Source organism: Malaya genurostris, chromosome 3 (assembly GCF_030247185.1).
Source record: "Malaya genurostris strain Urasoe2022 chromosome 3, Malgen_1.1, whole genome shotgun sequence".
NCBI classification, from domain to species: domain Eukaryota; kingdom Metazoa; phylum Arthropoda; class Insecta; order Diptera; family Culicidae; genus Malaya; species Malaya genurostris.
This window is the reverse complement of record NC_080572.1, coordinates 38,368,403-38,386,693: the sequence shown is the minus strand read 5'-3', so window position 1 is coordinate 38,386,693 and position 18,291 is coordinate 38,368,403. Positions and strand designations below refer to the sequence as shown.

The window sequence follows — 18,291 nt, the reverse complement described above, 5'->3', positions numbered from 1 at the left end:
CTTACATCGTTTGTGGTCAAGATGGAATACATCCGTGTAAAACGCTGATTACGTATGAAAATCAACTGGTTACATGTCAGCTTTGTGAACAACCTGCACACTAGGGCAAACCATGCACTGAAACTGCAAAAAACAAACAAAACAAACAGAAACAAGGACAACCGCTCAACAACGGAAACTAGTGAATGTAGTGCTCCTGTTTCAAAAAACACCTTCACCATCTAACCAAACAGCAACTGCAACCAGTGTACAACAAGGCGCTTCTATAGTAACTAGCAACGAGATCAAGACTGCGAACAACAAGGAAAACGAAAAGAAGACGGAAATCAACAATGCCACCGATGCGTCAATGGACGACGAGACGAGCCACGAACAAAGTGCCCCTCAATCCTCGCAGGAGGGAAATGGAAGCTCCTCTCCACCTAGAAAAAGGGTGACAACGAGATCGAATACAAAACAATTTTTATTTAAAGAATCAGCAAATAGGCCTGAATAAGAATGTCTTTTAAATAAAAAAAAAACTGTTAGCAATTCGTGGCTCTCCAGTTATTTTTGTACACCAAGGAGCTCAAAACCCCGAAGAAATCTTCGATTGGGCGACACTGAGGTAGATTTATCGGGCTGTGGTTTTTGGGTACAAATGGGATCGAATGGGTATTCAGGAACGATTGTGTTTTTTGGCGCAATGCGATGACGCTTTATCCGGCCAAAGCACATATTGTCCATCAGCATGCTGTTTTTGAAAAAACGGGAACAAACATTCGTTCTGGTACACATCCCAGATGGCTTGAACTAAAGCTTGCTTCATTTAGAATTGGAACAAACTTTTGCTCATATTGTGGCGCTCCTGGTGGACGGATTTGGAAGCTTTCGGCGCCCACGTGTCGGGAATTTTGTCAGCTTCACGTATGATTTTTGACATTCCGAAAATCGACTGTACTTTGTAAACAATCAACATGGAAGCCGAAAGAAGGAAAAAAAATGTGCACAGTTATTTGGAAAATCCATTGTGGTCTGCATCTAGGCTAGCTAAACAGCTGAAATTGCCCAGAAATACCGTATGGCGCGTTATCAAACGGTATAAGAAAACATTGACGACGATTCGGAAGCCTCAAGCCGATCGTCGGAGTCGAACTGACGACCGGAAATTGCGTGGTAAGATTTTGAAGACGATTAAGCGGAATCCTAATCTGTCGGACCGTGATTTGGCCAGAAAATTCGGTGCTGCCCATAGTACCGTGAGGAGAACTCGACTCCGGGAAGGAATCAAGTCGTATCGAGCTAGCAAACAGCCAAATCGGACCATGAAACAGAATAGTGTGGTCAAAATTCGTGCTCGGAAACTATATGACCAGGTGCTGACCAAGTTCAACGGGTGTCTTCTGATGGACGATGAAACCTATGCCGAAGCTGACTTCGGGCAAATCCCAGGTCAAAAATTTTACTTGGCAACGGCTCGGGGGGATGTTCCAGCCAAATTTAAATTTGTTTTTGCCGACAAATTTGCAAGAAAATTTATGATTTGGCCGGGCATTTGCAGCTGCGGCAAAAAAACGAAAGTTTTCGTTACAAATAAGACAATGACATCGGAACTATACCAAAAAAAAGTATCTCCAAAAACGAATTTTGCCATTCATTCGATCCCACGACCATCCTGTAATGTTTTGGCCAGATTTGGCAAGCTGTCATTACAGCAAAGCCGTTTAAGAATGGTATGCAGAGAAAGTGGTCCAGTTTGTTCCGAAAAACCTTAACCCACTCAACTGCCCCCAGTTCCGCCCTATTGAGAAATACTGGGCAATCATGAAGAGGAGACTCAAGGCAAAGGGAAACGTTGTCAAAGACATCAATCAGATGACGACCTGGTGGAATAAGATAGCTCAAACGATGGACGAAGAAGGTGTGCGCCGCCTACTGAGCCGTGTTACAGGAAAAATTCGAGAATTCCTTCAAAACCGTGACGAATAATTTTATCCGTATTTTTTCTTAAAAGTATGAAGAAAACGCTACATTTGTATAAAAAAAGATCTTGAATACAATCATAAATAACTGAAATACAGGCAATTGTCTTTGTTCCAATTCTATTTGAAGCAAGCTTTATGGCTTAGAAATGCCTTTCTCGGAAACTAATATTTTATCAGCTGTACCGGCTGAGGCTGGTTAAAATACATAGATGATAATGCCTTTAAAGTGAGTGTGTACAGTGCCTTACGAACTGTCATCGCCGTTTCAGTGACAGTTGGTCTTGTTTTCGTATTATTCACGCTCGAAAATGTCTGTTTATGTGCCCAATTCTGACCATTTGCGGGAAGTTTTACTTTTCTGTAATTTCAATTCAAAAAAAATGCAACTGAAGCGCATCGAATGCTTTCAGAAACTTACGGTGATGCTGCTCTGAGTAAAGGAACGTGTCGGTAGTGGTTTCAACGTTTTAAAAAGGGGGATTTCGATATCGAAGACAAACATGATGTTGGAAGAGAAAAAACCTTCAAAGATGAATAACAATTTACTACGAGCTCTTAAAACCGAGTAAAACCATCACAGGAGATCGCTGCCGAACGCAACTGATGCGCCTTAGTCGCGCGCTAAAAGAAAAGCGGCCACAGTATCAAGAGCGACATGACAAAGTCATCCTCCAACACGACAATGCTCGACCTCACGTCGCAAAAGTGGTCAAAAAGTACTTGGAAACCCTGAAATGGGAAGTCTTGCCCCACCCGCCGTATTCCCCAGATGTCGCCCCTTCTGACTTCCACCTATTCCGTTCGATGGCACACGGCCTGGCAGATCAACATTTTCAATCCTTCGAAGAGTTGTAAAAATGGATTGCTTCATGGATAGCGGACTCCTTTTTTCGAGCCGGGTTCCGAAAATTTCCGGAAAGACGGACAATACTTTGAATTTAGGAAAAAACGGCGGAAGCAAAGTTGTACATCTAATATGTTCGGATGTACAGTAGAACTATCCGTTGAATAGTATCGATCGTTTGCGGGAATCAGCGTCTTCGAAAGAGGGAAGTAACTTTCGTCGTCCAAAACAAAATTTTTTCCGGAAAAATTTTTAATCAACCAGTGGCATTGAGGATTCAGCGTTGGAATCTGTGCGTCAGTATATTCCGGGGCTCGTGTCTTCTATCGGTATTTTATTCCGAGTCTTTTCAATGTTTGGCAGATTTACTATGGCTCAGTGAATCCTTGTTGTTGAAGGCCCGAAAAAGAGAACGAAGTCCTTTTGCGTTCATAATTTTAGCTGGTCTTCCACTACCTTCCTTACGAGCAGTTGTTGGGCATCTTAGGATATTGTAAACTGTCGAAGCCGCAACATTTTTGCTTTTAAAATGTTGTACCGTATACTATTTGCCGAGATTTCTGTGCAGTTCGTAGAACTGTACAATGCGCTCGCGAAATATTTCTTGTTTCGACAGCATTTTGAGCGAAACTGAGCAAGCATGAACAAAACAGAAAATACTAGCAGAAAGAGGAGAAAGAGAGCTAACACATACACACTCTTAGTTTTTTCTGAGCTCGTTTGTTGTTGAGCATACAGGTCTCGGAAAAATTCCAAAATTTTAGTTACCACCCGTTAAATGGCTGTAGATTTGCGCTTTCATGTAAATAAATGATAATGATTACATCTCGTCGGATTTTGTAACAGTATAACGCCAATCTCACATCAATCCGGTTTAAATTGTTTTCGTGGAAAAAGTCTCAAGAAATAAATTTTTGATGAACTAATTGTTTAACACATTTTCACCAATTCCATCATGTTTTGGCACCCGAGAAGGCTGTCTCACTCGCCTTACCCTCACTACGGCTCTTCTATATGATAAGAATTTTTCTTTCAAGGATCACATATGAAGAGTCCAAATGAAGTATAATTCTGTTATCACATAATCACATAATTAGAGAGCAGTAAAATATTATTATATAATTAGATAATGTCTTTTGATATGTTATATCTTTAATAAATAGATTATTCGCATCATTACATGTAATGAAACTATATTTGGATGATCTCCAATTTGAACATTTCTTTCATTTTTTTGCGGTAGATTGGCTTTGCAATCACTGTGAAAACCGACGTTTGAACCGATGCCTGTAGAGCCGAGTGCCATATACTATTCAAATTTTTTTTTATGATTGATTGTATAATATTTAATGTTCATAAATATTAGCTATCATTCATTCCGTTATTGGAAGCAGTGGAAGGTCTTCATTTCACGATTATCCGTGACAATCTTCACTTTTAACAAAGTTTGCCGCAGATTCGGCAGTTCATGTATAGGACAACTAGAGCTTATAAGTGCATTGAATTCTGACGTAACAACGAAATGTTGGCGGCTACGAACAAACCAAACTCGAAGAACAAGCCATGATATTTTCTATCTTTGAAATTAAAAAGTTTATAATGGAGCGGTTCCACTGGAAATAACGATTTTTTTAAATCTATTTTTGTATTTTTTTATTCGGCTCAAAATTCGCATACACTTTGCGCTATGAATCAAGAAAATTAAGCTTTGGAGAAGAAAATCACTGCGTAAACTTTTCATTAAATGGTCATTAACGACAACGACATGTTAGTCCGATAGTCGTTGTTTCACTGCATCTCTATGAGTAATATAGAAGAGTAATCGTATTAATTGAATGGATTGAAACTTAAATAACTCCAGACAGCCCGCTGTCAAGAGATATGCCTTATCAGTCATATGTTGACTTTTCTGCTTTAACTGCGTTTCGTTTTTGCAATAAATAAGTAAAATATAACCAATAAAACCATGAAGAGAAAAAACAAGTATATCTCAATCGCCTGTATTGAAACGCACTTAACAATCAATATCTTCCGTGGGTGTACATCAGCAGTTCAACATAATCTGCTGATGCACTGATGAATCGAAGACGAAACGTAACACTAAGAAACAAGTCGTGCACATTACACAAACTGGATTCCAAAACGGTACCAAAACCTCTGAATGACTAAAATGAGTCAGCGGGCAGTATGCCGTACAATTTATTTCGTTCTTTCGGCACGTCAGGATAGACATCGCGCTTCGGCGTTAACAAGTGTATTGCAAAAAGCATAAACATCACGTCTGCTCAGCGGATTATGTTGATCCGTGGGTTTGCATGAGCAATTCGACATAATCTGCTGATGAAACTAAGAAACTAGTTATGTGCACTTTGCACAAACTGGATATCCACGCGGTACCAAAACCCCTGAATGACAAAAATTTGTGTGAAATCTAAAAATACAAAAATATATGACAAAAAATAGTGCCTTCCAGTTGAACCTCTAATGGTCTATTCTGTACTGACTTTTCGCACATGAATGCGACATACACAGGGAAGTGACATGACTTCTCTATCAAGTATAGCCTGTAGCTAGACATTAGGCAAATTACTTACTGTTCACGTCACGTTGTTCTTTTCTACTGCTTCGGCTCCCACAGTGGAATTTCCATTTTGCCATCATATACCGATTAATTAATTGATTTAACTGATGAAAGAAGGAAAATCAAACCCGAAAAAAATCAGTGCTGTAGTATAAAACAAATGGGTTAAGAGGTTTTATTCCGTGTATCGTGTAATTACTTCGAAGTGCATTTCTATACATGACATGACTGAGTACAAACTAGTTATAATTAAAACGTAACGTAAATACTAAAAATGTCTAGGATATGTAAGTAATCTTAAGATAGCATGAATTGTATTTTAACACAAATAAATAACGTTATTAGATCTGTTAATATAAAAATCTTGCATGATTAACAAAAGCTTCTAATGGTTTAAGCTTATCTGAAATTCCTTATTCCATTACAAACTATGCTGACTTCTTTAATATACCTAGTACAAAAAAGCTTATCTCCGGCGCGCCATCTATGTTTCAAATAGAACTAATGCTTCAATGATAATTGAGCAAACACTGCTCGAAATAGATGTATAGCGAGTTCGAACTCTATTATAGCATTCACCATAAAACAAGGAGGTGAATAAGTGTTCGAGTAAACGGTTGTGTTAGCAAACATTATTTTTGCACTATTGCAACTACTACTTCACATTTATTAATAATTGTTTTTCTGCATGACTAGATGTTATTTCTTTTACAGTGCAACCTTGAACTGGCTTATGATTGCGGTAGATTTCCTAATTGCACAACACTTACTTGCGGTGTACAGTAGAGACCGCGAGGTTTATAATTGGTTCAGTCATCAAAACTTATTAAAAGGGATGCCAGAAATCTTTCAATGCAGAAATGGTTTTAAAGTATCTGCGAAAAAATTTTCCAAAAAAAAACACTGTAGTTGGAAAATATACTGTTACAGAACAAATTTAAAATATTCATTAACTCCTTAACGCTCAAGGGAAATCGTTATAGATTCTTCAATTACTATTTAATCGATGTTTTTTCTACTGAATGTTAAAGAAAACTTATTTCCAAGGCGACAAATGTGTTTCGGAATGAATAAGTTAAAGAACTATCAATCATTATTGCACTAAAAAAGTTTGTGCAAAATGACGTAAAGAAAATAGAACACATAATAAATGTGTTTTGTGCAACTTAAACAAGAACATGAAATCGTTTCGTAGAATGCCATAACTAACTATTTTTTTACTATTCTGATAATTAAATCAATTAAAGCAATAAATTAAATCACGATATAATAAACCCGATCGATGTTTTTTTCTACTGAATGAAGAAAACTTACTTCCAAGGCGACAAATGTGTTTCTGAATGTATAAGTTAAAAGAACTATCAATCTTTATTACACTAAAAAAGTTTGTGCAAAATGACGTATAGAAAATAGAACACATAATAAATGTGTTATGTGCAACGTGAACAAGAACATGAAATCGTTTCGTAGAATGCCATAACTAACTATTTATTTTACTATTCTGATTGTTAAAGCAATAAATTAAATTACGATATAATAAACTCTTCTTTTATTATTTTATATTTTCCATGAAATTATAGGAAACTTATGCACTCTGCTGTGTTTTTTTGGTAGTATTCTCTTAATTTACACCCCCAATAGCTAAAATATTGTCTTTTACTGACATACTTCGTCCTGTACATCTTATGGTCGTGAAACAATTGCATAGTTTCAACAAATAAATATATTCCTCCAGTAGCGCTTAATCAAGAAACAAATTTAGTAGGTGACGACGACTATGAAAGTAACAACGAATTTGATTAGGTTGCTTTCTGTACAATTTGGAAATTGTAGCAAGAACACAATGACATTGGCGGTTTACCGTTACCCGTTGAATTAATTGTCTTGACGCTTTGATGACCCCCACAACATCAAGTGCATTGCGCGCTCAATCATGATCATAGACTTCAATTAAAGCATCGTTCATGTGGTCTACGTGGTATGTTAACAGATAGCAAAAATCTCGCAACCCACTGTAGGTACTATATGGGAGAAATTTTTTTATCAATTGAATAGCGTATGTATGGCATATGAAAGAGACCGATGCATAGTGGCCCGAAACTGAAAAACAGACGGTCAAAAATCGGAGATGATTTTCGATGACGTTTAAGAATTAGTGGATATTTGGACAAGTTGCGCAGCAACGCTTGATCAAGATTATTATAAGAGTTTTATAAGAAAGTGTCATTTTTTGTATTCATGCTATATGCGGGAATTACAGGGTGCATAAACGCTGTACTGTACTGTATCTTTTCTGTCATACCATGTATGAACATAATATTTATGTGATATTTCCATTGTATTATTCTAGCTTATTTTTGTTGTCAGTGTATTTGTTTATGTTCACTATCAGCTTCTATACCAGAACATCGCGATTCATTTGTTGTGAATTTGGGAACATGTACGCCAAAAACTTAATTACTAAGGACTGTAATTCGAAAGAAATGCAACACTTTCTTTCGTCTACAATTTTTTTTTGGTTGGGTACAAATTGATGAAATTTTGAAAAAATGGCTGAAATCACACCCTTAGAAAAAAGAAACTTACATTGTAAATTCAAGCATACCGTAATTTCTTGGGTGATGACAGATTATTGCATCTTTTAACACGTAAAAATAAATATTGTGTCTATATCGATGTCCACTTAATCTAAATTAGCTGTGAAATCAATGATAGGATTGATTTTCACTTACTTTTAGAAATAAATTCAAGTGAATTGCGATGCTCCTTTTATGTGCATCTATAAAGACGTAAATTCACACGATTTTTCTAAGTGTGCATCAACGACCAAATATATAAAGAAGAATGCCTTTCGAAGCGTCCAAGGCGCTTCTTTCTGTCCCACGAAGGTGACACTCTACTTTAGCTGGATCTCCCATCGTGCCGTTACGCGAAACCTATGATAGAGTGATACGAAGCCAACTTTGTTGTTTTGACGTGAATACGTCTTACTTTATTATGAGGTGCCTTTTGAAAATTCACTCTATTTTGTATAGTATGTTGTATCGTGAATATTTTTTCTCTATACCACCAGAAATATGTTCAGCAATTTATGATACAATTTTCCACAACCACAACCACAAATAACTCAAAATACAAGTATTCTAAAATATTTGCAATGGACGAACATTGAGATGAAATTCAGTGGCAAAAAGGCGGGTACAAATTTCAACCGCATGAATTGAACGAATCATCGCACAAAATGTATCGCACACAACCGACACATGAAAAAAAGGAATATTTTCAGTGATTAAGTGCAGTGGGCTTACGACACGTTTTGTTGGTTAGTATAACAGGCACTACCCTACGTATTTATCCGTAGACCAACGGACTTCTGTCTATTCTACGGATCTACTAATGAGTCTCCTAAAATCAATGGATTTATCAGTTTTTCTTCAGGAATCTCCAGATCTCGAACTATTTCTCCAGATATCCACGGAAAATAATTAAATAATTAAACATAATTTTGTGAGCCTGTCTTTATCGCTTAGAGCTCCTAGCCGATAATGCAGATATATATTCATATAAATATACATATAAATGCACATCTTCATGTCCTCATACGAGTATGAATAGAATTTAAGCCAAATCTACGGAGTTGACCTAAGATAAAAGTGGTCTCACTGTAGGTATGGTATAAACAATGAGTATTGGCATTAAAAATGCCTTACTTTCCACTAAAAAAATCAAAATTAACCGAGTAACCTTTTTCAGTCACAATTTTAAGCATAATAATACAATCTGACTACCAATATATTCAATATTATTTATCTTAAGCACGCATTGCAAGGTCTTTTTAGTATTTCAATAGTACAATATTGAAACATCGGTTTGAAACGACCCATGTTTTCACGAGCCAATCACAGCATGCCATAATGATATCATCTTTTTGATTCTTTTAACACGGTCGACGATTTTGATCGTTGCTTCACACATCGCATTTCATTCAGTAGCTGTTCTGCTTTGGCCGGTATAGCGATGTGCTACGCATGAAAAAAATAACGCATCGTTGCGTTATACATGAAAAAATACGCACAGTACGAACTTTCCAACAAAACGTTATCCAAAAATATGAGCTCGCTCACTTGATAAATGCAATAATATGTAATTGGAATTTAAACAGTTTCCTTATGTCGGAACTAACGCATGAAGAAAGATAATTCGGCTTCAAGCCATTAGTATGTAGATGGTGGTTATAGCTTTCGACGTCGTCTTGACAATGCCATTGATCAACATTGAAGACACCTCGAATTACTAAAAGCCAAATTGTACAAAAGGAATGTTATGCTAAAACTAATATTATGCTAAAACTCATTAACTTCATATGAATTTAGCAAAGTACTACAATCTATCCACTGGGTTTCGAATTGTTTCCAAGCTCATTTAGGAGAGGTGCTCCATAAACTTCATATTAACTTAGCGATGTACATGAAAACATAAAAATGGATTCAGCAACAAATTTAAAACCACTGTAACTATTTAGCAACAAATTATTCACATATTTGCAATACAATCAGCGATAGCTGCATCGCTAAGTTCATGTTCGTGATACCATACCAACCTAGAAGAAAAAATAAGGCTCGTTTACACCAAATGTTCATTATCGACACATTTGTATCGTAACGTTCACTTCATACCGGTATGTCGGGTATAACGTAGCAAAGGCTATGAATATCTTAGCGAATACAATAACTTCACACATGTAGTTGATATGAGAAAATCTAAATAGATTCAACGAGAAAATCTAATAGATTCAACGAAACGATACTCAATTAAAATATTTGCAATGAAAATATTTAAAAAACAAGTTTGGTTGTGTCCGTACACGGTGTAGCAAGGAAAAATGGCCAAAATTCATAATATTTCTTGCAAATTCCATTTTCATTTTACTTTCTCTAAAATATCCATGCATGTTTTCTTTTCTGATATATAATATTTCGGTATATTTGTCACATCTTTTGACCTACAATAGCGTTTGAATACAGCAATAAAAAAACGCGCTTAATCCACCTAGCAGTGAGTGACCTTTTTTATCAATCCGCATATGTTTTTTTCATGAATATTCTTCGGTATTTCAGTTTTCATAACATTATTCTAATGTCCGTCGTTTTAAGTGGCAATTTGAGATTTTAATCACTCATTACTCTGTAATGTCGAAACTGCAAATCGGATCGAATGTGAATCTAAGAGTGTAACAATGGATTAAACATTCCATGATATGTCGAAGTAATTTCCACTTTAGAGTTTACGATAATTTAAGGTACTTCTAGAGCCGGTATTAACGAACCAGTATAACCCAAACCGATACGTATGGCCATATGACGAATAAATTGCAATATTTTTGAGTCCAACTTTAATGCTTTTCGAGATTGTCATCTTCTATATCGCTTTGAATTTTAAAAATTCATCATCCTACAATTCCAGAATCGGAAGTCAGAATTGGATTTATTTAAATTTGAACTTTTGTTTCTGAAATTCGATTTGGCTTTTTTTTTAGAAAACGATTGAGCTTTGAGAAACGATACAACACTGGAACCGGAATTCGAAATTCGGCGTAGCCGAAGTCAGACAAATTCACCGGAGTAGCTGTATAGTTTACATTTGTTTCAAAATGTTTGAAAATCAGTGTAGACATCTTTGGGAAATCGTAGTGCGAATTAAATCTAAATCGAAAACTGATTACCACTGAAAATGAAATAAGTTTATTTTGTTATCGACTATCCAAATCTGCTAACCCGATAAACCTGATTAATTTATGTGAAATAGACATTTTTATACTAAACACCCTGTATCTCCTAAACCAGAAGTCGGATCTGACTGAAAAACAAGATGTTTTATAGAATCTTAAAACTTTTCATTTGAATCTTAGATGATTCTTAGATTTCATTTGAATCTTAGATCGGTTCAGCCATACAGTCTTTTGGGTACTTAGAAACAAATGTATGTAACAGTATAAAAAATCGTGTTTTATGTTGCTCCCAAGCCTTTCTTTGTCAGACAGCGCTCAAAACTTCTACTGCTGGAATAGGAAAAAAAGTCGCTTACACAAAAATTTCGATATCTCCGTTAAAAATGGACGGATTTTAACAATCTATGGCTTGTTGGATAGGTATTACCGTGCGGAATCTAAGTCTGAAAATATATTCTGTTTCAAGGTCAATCGTGACAGATACTGTCAAAAAACTGAAAATTTTGATATAAAACTTCGTATAACTCAAAAAGTAAACATCCGATCATAAAACCATTCAATAGCGTTCTAGGTGACGGGGAGACCTTTCATTTGCGACTAGTTTGATCAAAACCGGTCCAGCCATCTCTGAGATCTCGACCTCTTAGTTGAAAACACACATACAGACACACACAGACATTTGCTCAGTTCGTCGAGCTGAATCGATTGGTATAGGACATTCGACCCTCCGGGCCTCGGAAAATTTGTCGAAAGTTGGAGCGAATTCTATACCTATTTTTTATATATATAAAAAAGGTTAAACGCTACAGTAAATATGAATAAAAAAAACCTGTTTAACCCACCTAGTAATGAAATGATGCCTTTCTCATTTTCATTTTCTCCTGTATATTACAGCAGAAGTTCCCCGAAATAAAGGGTGATTTTTTAAGAGCTTGAGAACTTTTTTAAACAATAAAACGCATAAAATTTGCAAAATCTCATCGGTTCTTTATTTTAAACGTTAGATTGGTACATGACATTTACTTTTTGAAGATAATTTCATTTAAATGTTGACCGCGGCTGCGTCTTAGGTGGTCCATTCGGAAAGTCCAATTTTGGGCAACTTTTTCGAGCATTTCGGCCGGAATAGCCCGAATTTCTTCGGAAATGTTGTCTTCCAAAGCTGGAATAGTTACTGGCTTATTTCTGTAGACTTTAGACTTGACGTAGCCCCACAAAAAATAGTCTAAAGGCGTCAAATCGCATGATCTTGGTGGCCAACTTACCGGTCCATTTCTTGAGATGAATTGTTCTCCGAAGTTTTCCCTCAAAATGGCCATAGAATCGCGAGCTGTGTGGCATGTAGCGCCATCTTGTTGAAACCACATGTCAACCAAGTTCAGTTCTTCCATTTTTGGCAACAAAAAGTTTGTTAGCATCGAACGATAGCGATCGCCATTCACTGTAACGTTGCGTCCAACAGCATCTTTGAAAAAATACGGTCCAATGATTCCACCAGCGTACAAACCACACCAAACAGTGCATTTTTCGGGATGCATGGGCAGTTCTTGAACGGCTTCTGGTTGCTCTTCACTCCAAATGCGGCAATTTTGCTTATTTACGTAGCCATTCAACCAGAAATGAGCCTCATCGCTGAACAAAATTTGTCGATAAAAAAGCGGATTTTCCGAATGGACCACCTAAGACGCAGCCGCGGTCAACATTTAAATGAAATTATCTTCAAAAAGTAAATGTCATGTACCAATCTAACGTTTAAAATAAAGAACCGATGAGATTTTGCAAATTTTATGCGTTTTATTGTTTAAAAAAGTTCTCAAGCTCTTAAAAAATCACCCTGTACTACAATTTAAGAAAGTTCAGAAAATAGTTTTGAAGATTTGTGTTGCAGAATACTACTACATTTGAATTTAAGGTTGTGAAATCAATCATATATGAGAAAGTGAAGTAAGCTCCATTTTATCATATTTAATTATTATTGTCGGTACTTCTAAAACCGAAAGCTGGATATCGGCATAGTGACATTCGGTTCATTCAACCATACACTGTTATGAACTACAAATTTATTTACGATTCTCTGTGACGATTTGAGTTTGGAAAAAATGTACCGGTAGTCGGACTTGGATAAAATTCAGCAAATCATTTATGGGACTATAAATGGTTTATTTGGTTACAGGCTCTCATGGCCTGCAAACTAGAGAAAATCACTAGCCAATATAAAGAGGTAGCTTATGAACAAAGTATTCCTAAAATTGACATTTTTATACCGAGCCCCTATCTCTGGAACCAGGGATTTGATCCGAATGAATATAGGAATATTTTTATGGCATCTTAAGACTTTCCATCTCCAAGTGAGTGACATTATTTCCACATTGTTGATGCATTGTTTTCATATTTTTGATGCATATCACCCTGTAACTTCGGAACCGGAAGTTGGATCCAAATGAAATTGAACGGGATTATAATACCTTCTATTTGAATCTAAGTTAGTGGAAATCGGTTCCGCCATCTTCGAGAAAAGTGAGAGACATTATTTCCACATTTTCAATGCATTATTTCCACATTTTTGGTTCATATCACCCTGTAATTCCGAAACCGAAAGTTGGATCCAAATGAAATTCCGGAACTTTGTATGAGGGACAATTATTCACTCACACACACACACACACACACACACACACACACACACACACGGGCAGCAGGGACTAGTCCAAGGGCTTAACGACCCCTCCCCATGGCCACTGCGAGTTAGGGGCCTGCCTAGGATGTGGTGGGGTTCGGCAGTGGGCTCTGTTGAACTTCTATAAAAAGCTGCATGTGTCCGCAAGTAGGCCCTAGCAAAGCGACTGTGTACCGCTCAAAGCACACAAACCCAGCAGGAGTGCCAACTGGCACATCAGGTTCGATACCAGTAAGACCCTGATTATTATATACTGGCCTCGGCGAACAACAACGGACATGATGCGGATAACGGATCGGATGACGATGATGGGCTGACATTCGTGCTGTTCTGTTCCCTGAGTAAGGAAGGGTGATACCGACTTGAAACGGCGAGCGGGCCAACAGTACGTCTGCCTCCGTCCCGTTAAAACCTTGGCAGGCCTCCGGGTACGTTCAATACTCGCACCAATTAAGGTGGGTAGTAGGCCCAGTTGAGAGCACTCCTGGCTTACGCTGATCCGGCTCTGGACACGAACCCTATGAAGGTACGTGTTCAACCCTCGCTAGGCCTCCATGCTCGCAAAGATAACCTAGGGATCATAAGCGACTACTACAACGAGTGGAGATAGTGGCCCGGAGTGGGGACCCTAAAGAATGGAAGTAATCGAAATCGAAGTTGAGAAAGAAGTGACAAATCCGTTTGTCAAGAGTGGCTTGGTGAGGACACCGCCGCCGCAAACCCAGCAGGTGCAAAAGCAGCACACGAACGAGCAGCAGGGTCAGCAGCAGTATAGCGCGTGGACGAAACCACCACAACCACCGAGGGTAGAGGCAGCGAAAAAGTTGGTGGACGAGCTGCACGAGTATGTGGATAAGAGAAGTAACGTGCACAAAGACATCAAGGCGTTGGTGATTAATCTCCAAGGCGCTCTTGGTTCTGCTGTAAAGGAGTGGAAAAACGTAGTGCAGAGAGCAGAAGCTGGGGAGAAGGAGTTGTTAGCGGCGAAAACTGCTTTAGAGGCACGTCGCGCAGCGCAAATGCAAAGGGCAGAAGCCGACACAGTTACGAGGGAGGTCAACACGGCGAGTAGTGTTCCCCCTGGGGTGCAGTCCACGCCCTTCTTCACACCAAAGAGGCCAAGGGCATCGCCTGGAGATGTTAGACCAGGTGGTCCCAAGAGACACAAGGATGCCCGTGTCACTGGAGCTAAACTACCACCAGAAGCAACCGACGCGGTAAACAGCCGCACTGAATGGCAGGTCGTCGGCAAAAAAAAGGAGAAAGCGAGCAAAAAAAACCCGCCCAAAAAACGTAAGGTCGTCAGGACGAGGAATAAGAGCGAGGCTCTCATCGTCAAAGCGAGCGACGACTCGTACGCCGAAGTCCTACGCGCTATGCGGATGAACCCGGATCTTAAAGAGCTAGGGGAAGACGTGCAAAAGGTCAGGCGCACTCGTAATGGTGAGATGCTTCTCGAGCTGAAAAGAAACCCCAAAGCAGGCAGCATCTCGTACAAGGAGCTTACCGAGAAAGCCCTCGGAAACAAGGTGGAAGTAAGAGCCTTGTGCCCGGAAGCGACTCTCCGGTGTAAAGATCTGGACGAGATTACTACGGAGGAGGAGGTAAAATTAGCCCTGAAGGAGCAATGCGAGCTAGGAGAGGTCCAGATGACCATCCGTATCAGGAATGGACCTGACGGCACCAAGGTAGCCTTAATTAAGCTGCCAGTAGATGCAGCTAATAAAGCGTTGAAAGTGGAGAAAATATGTGTGGGTTGGTCTGTGTGTCCACTGAGCGTTTCCCAGCTACCGGACGTGTGCTTCAAGTGTCTGGGTTTTGGTCACTTCGCACGGAACTGTCAAGGGCCGGATAGGAGCAAACTATGCAGAAGGTGTGGCGAGGAAGGTCACAAGGCAAAGGATTGCACGAAGCCTCCGAAATGCCTAATTTGCGCTGCCACGGGGGATAACAAACATCCTACAGGCGGTAGCAGATGCCCGGCCTTCAAACGAGCGAGTGCAACGAAGTCCCAGTGGAGGTAGTGCAAATTAACCTCAACCACTGTGATACGGCACAACATCTTCTGCGGCAATCTGTTGCGGAACATAGATGCGATGTTGCGATAATTTCGGAGCCATACCAAATTCCACCCGGAGATGGAAACTGGACATCAGACGGAGCCAAAACAGCAGCGATATGGGCAGTGGGAAAATACCCCATTCAAGAAGTGGTGCACTGCGCAGATGAAGGGTTTGTTATAGCCAAAATCAACGGAGTCTTCATATGTAGTTGTTATGCACCTCCACGATGGACGATCGAACAGTTCAACCGGATGTTGGACAAACTAACGGAAGAGCTAACCGACCGAAGACCAGTAGTAGTAGCTGGTGACTTCAATGCCTGGGCGGTCGAATGGGGCAGCCGCCTCACGAACTCAAGGGTAAGCAGTCTTCTGGAGGCCCTAGCTAAGCTGAACGTAGATCTTGCCAACGACGGTACCACTACCACCTACCGTAAGGATGGTAGAGAGTCCATCATAGATGTCACTTTCTGCAGCCCGGGAATGATAAGGAGCATGCACTGGAGAGTGTGCGAAGAATACACCCACAGCGATCACCAAGCGATCCGGTATTGTGTTGGACGCGACTCGCAGGTGGAATCAAGCAGAACGCAGTTTGGTGAGCGAAAGTGGAAAACAGCGAACTTTAACAAGGACGTATTTGTGGAAGCACTGAGGCTCGAGCGCAACACAATAAACCTCAGCGCGGAAGAGCTGACTGCAACACTATCACGTGCGTGTGATGCAACCATGCCTAGAATGGGAAAACCCAGAAATGGGCGACGTCCGGCGTACTGGTGGAATTCGACGATCGCTGACCTGCGGGCCCGTTGTCTACATGCCAGGAGAAGGATGCAGAGAGCTAGAAACAGCGGCGAAAGGGAGGAAAGAAGGTTGCCCTATAGAATAGCAAGAGCCGCACTCAACAAGGCAATCAGGCTCAGCAAGAAAGAGTGTTTAGAAGAGCTGAACAACAACGCCAACGAGAATCCGTGGGGTAATGCCTATAAGATGGCCATGGCAAAGATGAAAGGTCCAGCAGTTCCACCGGATAGGTGCCCGGAAAGGATGAAAACTATAATCGAGACCCTGTTCCCGAAGCATGAGCCTACGATATGGCCGCCAGTACTGTACGACGTACAGGATGTCCGCGGCGACGAAATCCGAGTATCAAACGAGGAGCTGCTTGCTGTAGCGAAAGCCTTACCGGTGAAGAAGGCTCCAGGCCCGGACGGGGTTCCAAATGTGGCCCTTAAAGCTGCGATTCTGGAGAATCCAGACATGTTCAGGACTACATTCCAAAAATGCATGGAGGATGGTAGTTTCCCTGACATCTGGAAGCGGCAGAAGCTGGTGCTGCTACCAAAGCCAGGCAAACCACCCGGCGATCCGTCAGCATATAGGCCTATATGCTTGTTGGACACAGTCGGAAAACTGCTGGAGAGAGTGATCCTTAACAGACTCACGAAGTACACTGAGAGCGAGAACGGTCTGTCGAACATGCAGTTCGGATTCCGGAAAGGCAGGTCCACTGTAGAAGCCATACGAGTGGTCATGGAAACCATGGAAAAGGCCCAGAAGCAGCAGAAAAGGGGAAACCGCTACTGTGCGGTGGTCACATTGGACGTGAAAAACGCTTTCAACAGTGCCAGCTGGGTAGAAATAGCCGACTCTCTGCACAGGTTGAGGATACCAGAGTACCTATGTCAGATTCTGAAAAGTTATTTTCAGAACCGGACGCTGATATACGAGACAGACGCCGGATACGTAAATATGTCTGTCACGGCTGGCGTTCCACAGGGATCCATCCTGGGTCCCACGTTGTGGAACATTATGTACGACGAAGTGCTGAAGCTAAATCTGCCCAGGGGAGTTAGGATTGTCGGCTTTGCGGATGATGTGGCGCTCCTAGTAATCGGCGAGTCTCGAGAAGAGGTGGAGGTTCTCGCCATGGAGGCAGTAGACGTCGTTGAGAATTGGATGCGGGAAAAGAAGCTTGTGCTGGCACATGAAAAGACTGAAATGGTCATCATCAGCAACCGAAAGGCGGTGCAACATGCGAGCATCTCGGTCGGTGAGTGCATCATCAATTCGAAGCGTGAGGTCAAGCATCTGGGCGCTATACTGGACGATCGACTGAACTTTAATAGTCACGTTGACTACATATGCAAGAAGGCAATGAAGGTGATATTGGCGTTATCTCGGATTATTCCCAATAATTCCGCGATTGTCAGTAGCAAGAGGAGGTTACTGGCGAGCGTGTCATCATCGATCGTACGATACGCAGCTCCAGCGTGGTCGATGGCATTGACAACAGCAAGGAACCGAGCCCAGTTGAACCGCACTTTCAGACTGATGGCAATGCGCGTGACAAGTTCGTACCGAACAATATCGTCAGACGCTGTGCACGTGATAGCCGGAATGATCCCCATCTGTCTGCTACTGGAAGAGGATAG

General features: G+C 40.3%; 1 protein-coding gene across 1 annotated transcript; it reads left to right on the top strand.

The window, feature by feature from the left end:
- The first annotated feature begins 14,429 nt into the window (after window positions 1–14,429).
- LOC131433771 (uncharacterized) lies at window positions 14,430–18,291 on the top strand. Its single transcript, XM_058600364.1, has 3 exons — window positions 14,430–15,814; window positions 15,886–17,281; window positions 18,073–18,291. Exons 1-3 carry the CDS (start codon window positions 14,430–14,432, stop codon window positions 18,289–18,291), a joined length of 3,000 nt encoding a protein of 999 aa, XP_058456347.1.

Bases quoted from the DNA above. Each gene is read 5' to 3' on its own strand.
- LOC131433771 (XM_058600364.1), top strand. From the start codon at position 14,430: ATGGAAGTAATCGAAATCGAAGTTGAGAAAGAAGTGACAAATCCGTTT. The intron at 15,815-15,885 runs GTAGTGCAAATT...TGCGGAACATAG, and splicing joins GCAACGAAGTCCCAGTGGAG to ATGCGATGTTGCGATAATTT. The intron at 17,282-18,072 runs GTGATCCTTAAC...GATTGTCAGTAG, and splicing joins TCGGAAAACTGCTGGAGAGA to CAAGAGGAGGTTACTGGCGA.